At 53.9% G+C, this 4,052-nt stretch overlaps 1 protein-coding gene across 1 annotated transcript; it reads left to right on the top strand.

The window, feature by feature from the left end:
• The first annotated feature begins 279 nt into the window (after positions 1-279).
• On the top strand, positions 280-2,177 carry FZD7 (frizzled class receptor 7). Its single transcript, XM_037153463.2, has one exon. It carries the CDS (start codon positions 280-282, stop codon positions 2,005-2,007), a length of 1,728 nt encoding a protein of 575 aa, XP_037009358.1. The 3' UTR covers positions 2,008-2,177.
• The last annotated feature ends 1,875 nt before the right edge of the window (positions 2,178-4,052 follow it).

Here is a 4,052-nt window from a genome sequence, read left to right on the forward strand (position 1 = left end):
CAGAAAAAGCCGCACCGTTAAGTCGCGGCAGGAGGAGAAGGCGGCGCCCCTGGCCCAAGCCAACGAGTTTGGGCCCCCGGCGGCCGCACGACTGCCGGGTGGAGGCGGCGCAGGCACCTCAGCTGCAGCGCCCTCGTCTCTGCGCCGCCCACGGCCCGGCCCCGGCGCCGGGAGGACTCTCATGAGCCCGGCGCAGTGGCGCCTCCCGGGATCCAAGCCTCTCTTGGCTGCCTTGTAGTGCTTCTCCAGCTGAGAGCGCCGCTGCACCCACGACCGGTGATGCGGGGTCCCGGCGCGGCCATGCCGCGCTCTCTCGTGGGCCTATGCACCTTGGTGTTCGCGCTGTTGGGTGCGCTCGTGCCCGCGGGTGCCAGGGCGCAGCCGTACCACGGCGAAAAGGGCATCTCGGTGCCGGACCACGGTTTTTGCCAGCTCATCTCCATCCCGCTGTGCACGGACATCGCCTACAACCAGACCATCCTGCCCAACCTGCTGGGCCACACCAACCAAGAGGACGCAGGCCTCGAGGTGCACCAGTTCTACCCGCTGGTGAAGGTGCAATGTTCCCCCGAGCTGCGCTTCTTCCTGTGCTCCATGTACGCACCCGTGTGCACCGTGCTGGATAAGGCCATCCCGCCGTGCCGCTCTCTGTGCGAGCGAGCCCGCCAGGGCTGCGAAGCGCTCATGAACAAGTTCGGCTTCCAGTGGCCAGAGCGACTGCGCTGCGAGAACTTCCCAGTGCACGGTGCCGGCGAGATCTGCGTGGGCCAGAACACGTCCGATGGCTCCGGTGGCCCGGGCGGCGGCCCTACCGCCTACCCCACCGCGCCCTACATGCCGGACCTGCCCTTCACCGCGCTGCCCCCGGGGGCTGCTGACGGCCGGGGCCGTACCGCCTTTCCCTTTTCCTGCCCCCGTCAACTCAAGGTCCCTCCCTACCTGGGCTACCGCTTCCTGGGCGAGCGCGACTGCGGGGCCCCGTGCGAGCCTGGCCGCGCCAACGGCCTCATGTACTTTAAAGAAGAAGAGAGGCGCTTCGCCCGCCTCTGGGTGGGCGTGTGGTCGGTGCTTTGCTGCGCCTCCACGCTCTTCACTGTTCTCACCTATCTAGTGGACATGCGGCGTTTCAGCTACCCCGAGCGGCCCATCATCTTCCTGTCGGGCTGCTATTTCATGGTAGCGGTGGCGCACGTGGCCGGCTTCCTCTTGGAGGACCGCGCCGTGTGCGTGGAGCGCTTCTCAGATGACGGCTACCGCACGGTGGCGCAGGGCACCAAGAAGGAGGGCTGCACCATTCTCTTCATGGTCCTCTACTTTTTCGGCATGGCCAGCTCTATCTGGTGGGTCATCCTGTCGCTCACTTGGTTCCTGGCTGCCGGCATGAAGTGGGGTCACGAGGCCATCGAGGCCAACTCGCAGTACTTCCACCTGGCGGCGTGGGCGGTGCCTGCAGTCAAGACCATCACCATCCTGGCCATGGGCCAGGTGGACGGGGACCTGCTCAGCGGGGTGTGCTACGTGGGCCTGTCCAGCGTGGACGCGCTGCGGGGCTTCGTGCTGGCGCCCCTGTTCGTCTACCTCTTCATCGGCACGTCCTTCCTGCTGGCCGGCTTCGTGTCGCTCTTCCGCATCCGCACCATCATGAAGCACGACGGCACCAAGACGGAGAAACTGGAGAAGCTCATGGTCCGCATCGGCGTCTTCAGCGTGCTCTACACCGTGCCGGCTACCATCGTCCTGGCCTGTTATTTCTACGAGCAGGCCTTCCGCGAACATTGGGAGCGCACCTGGCTCCTACAGACGTGCAAGAGCTATGCGGTGCCCTGCCCGCCCGGCCATTTCCCGCCCATGAGCCCCGACTTCACTGTCTTCATGATCAAATACCTGATGACCATGATCGTGGGCATCACAACTGGCTTCTGGATCTGGTCCGGCAAGACCCTGCAGTCTTGGCGCCGCTTCTACCACAGACTCAGCCACAGCAGCAAGGGGGAGACTGCGGTATGAGCCCCGGCCCTTCCCCCACCCTCCCTTCCTCGGCTCTCGAACCGGGCTCTGGAACCGAGGGAAAGGCGCGGTGGGGAAAGAACTTCTGGGTGGGGGGCTTGTTTCTGTAACCCCCTCCCCCTCCAGTGAGAGGTGACTTGGAAGTGAGAAGACTTAATGTAGACGTGGGACGAGGGGTGGGTTTGGGTGGGAGGCCCGAGTGGAAAGATCGTTCGGGTGAAAAGACTTCTGGCAAAGACTTGCAGGATAATGATAATGAAACTAATAATGATGGCGTTTATCGTGTACGGTACGGACCGACCTGGCCTCTTGAGAAGAGAAGATGGCTCTGAGTTCTTCCCAGATCCGGCTGAACTGGGACTGTGAGCGATTCCCCTGCTGCAAGACAAGTGGCCTGTCCTCCATCCTGTGAGGCCCGGGTGAAAAGGTACAGCTCTGTCTGCAGCGGCTGCTTTGTTGGGAAAAGGGAGGACTCCCTGCGGTGCCCTTGTCAAGCGGTGGTCAAACCATAATCTCTTTTCACTGGGGCCAAACTGGAGCCCAGATGGGTTAATTTCCAGGGTCAGACAGTACAGTCTCTCCTCCCCTGCCCCCTCCCGCCTGGTTCGCCCCTCCCCACCACTCCTTTCAAGTCTTGTAAAATAAGCATTGGAAGTCTTGGGAGGCCTGCCTCCTAGAATCCTAATGTGAGGATGCAAAAGAAATGAAGATAGCTTTTCGAGAGGATGCAAAGGAGATGAGTAGTAGGTATTTCTGCTATTTTTAAAATGGTCTGTGGAAGGCAGGAGGAAGAAACAAGGGTGTTTTATTTGGTTTAATACTCTGAAAAGAAGTGATGACTTGTTGCTTTTCAAAGCAGGAATGCATTTTTCCCCTTGTCTTTGTCGTGAGAGACAAAAGAGGAAACAAAAGTGTCTCTCTGCAAAGGCATAACTGTGAAGACAGCAACTTTTATAGGCAAATCGCGCAAATCTGAGGTCTCTTTGGATGTTAATTCAGTTGAGATAAACATTCCTTTTTAAGGAAAAGTGAAAGGGCCTGTCTGTCCACACCCCCATTGGGTCAGAGGTTCTGACTTGGCTCAAGGAAATGCAGAGGGTTTTGTTTGTTTTACATACATTTAATTCAGAACACATGGTCCAATGGGCTCTGTAAAATGTTTAGGGTTATCTCTCCCTTCATTTTTTTTTTCTTCATATAAACCTGCATTTAGCTTCTCTCTTTTTTTTTTTCAATTTGAATCCTTCCAGCTAAAAGGAAGAGCATAATGTCTCAGCCTCCATAGTATAGGAGAGTTACATTTAAAAAGTAAAAACAATTTTTTTGTCCTGTTTTTGTAGTCCCACAAATCCACTTATAAAACATCATGTGTGCACTGACCCTGTCTTTGTGTGGCTGGGTGGGGAGGTGACCTCCAGAAATGATAGTGAATGAAGAGGACAGTTCAAATTGTGGGCCCCCGTTTTAAGGAAAATCATTAAAAGAAGGTGAACTTCAAAGTCATTCTGGAGTTCTTTGAAATGTGCTGGCTGATTTAAATTTATTAATCTTAAATCATGTACTTTTTTTTCTATGACAGAACTCTGATTCTTTTGCATAATGGTCTAAAGCTGAGCAGAGAATCATGGGAGCCAGCCTTACTCCAGCTTTGACACCATCCTGCCATCTTGCAACACTGTCCTATTTCTCAAAACAGTTTTTAAATGCTGTTTTAAACCATGTTTAAATCGTAGAGGGTACTGTCAGGAATACAAGTTACTTCATATAATCTAATGTTCAATTGAGTGGAGCTGCTTTTTATATTCAAGTTAACCTTGGCCTTGTGTTTCTTAATCCTCCCAAATTGTCTTATTTGTCAGATTTTTTAAACTCCCACCATGCAGTTTTTCAGGATATTTTTTTGTTGTATCTCTTGCATGTGAAATTTGTAAAATAGAGACAAGTGCAGTATGTATATTTTGTAAATCTCCCATTTTTGTAAGAAAATATATATTGTATTTATACATTTTTACTTTGGATTTTCATTTTGTTTTGCCTTTAAAAGT

This window comes from Artibeus jamaicensis, unplaced genomic scaffold, assembly GCF_021234435.1.
Source record: "Artibeus jamaicensis isolate MK-2021 breed Jamaican fruit bat unplaced genomic scaffold, CSHL_Jam_final contig_391, whole genome shotgun sequence".
NCBI classification, from domain to species: domain Eukaryota; kingdom Metazoa; phylum Chordata; class Mammalia; order Chiroptera; family Phyllostomidae; genus Artibeus; species Artibeus jamaicensis.

Coding starts and splice junctions, on each gene's coding strand:
- FZD7 (XM_037153463.2), top strand. CDS start 280: ATGCGGGGTCCCGGCGCGGCCATGCCGCGCTCTCTCGTGGGCCTATGC.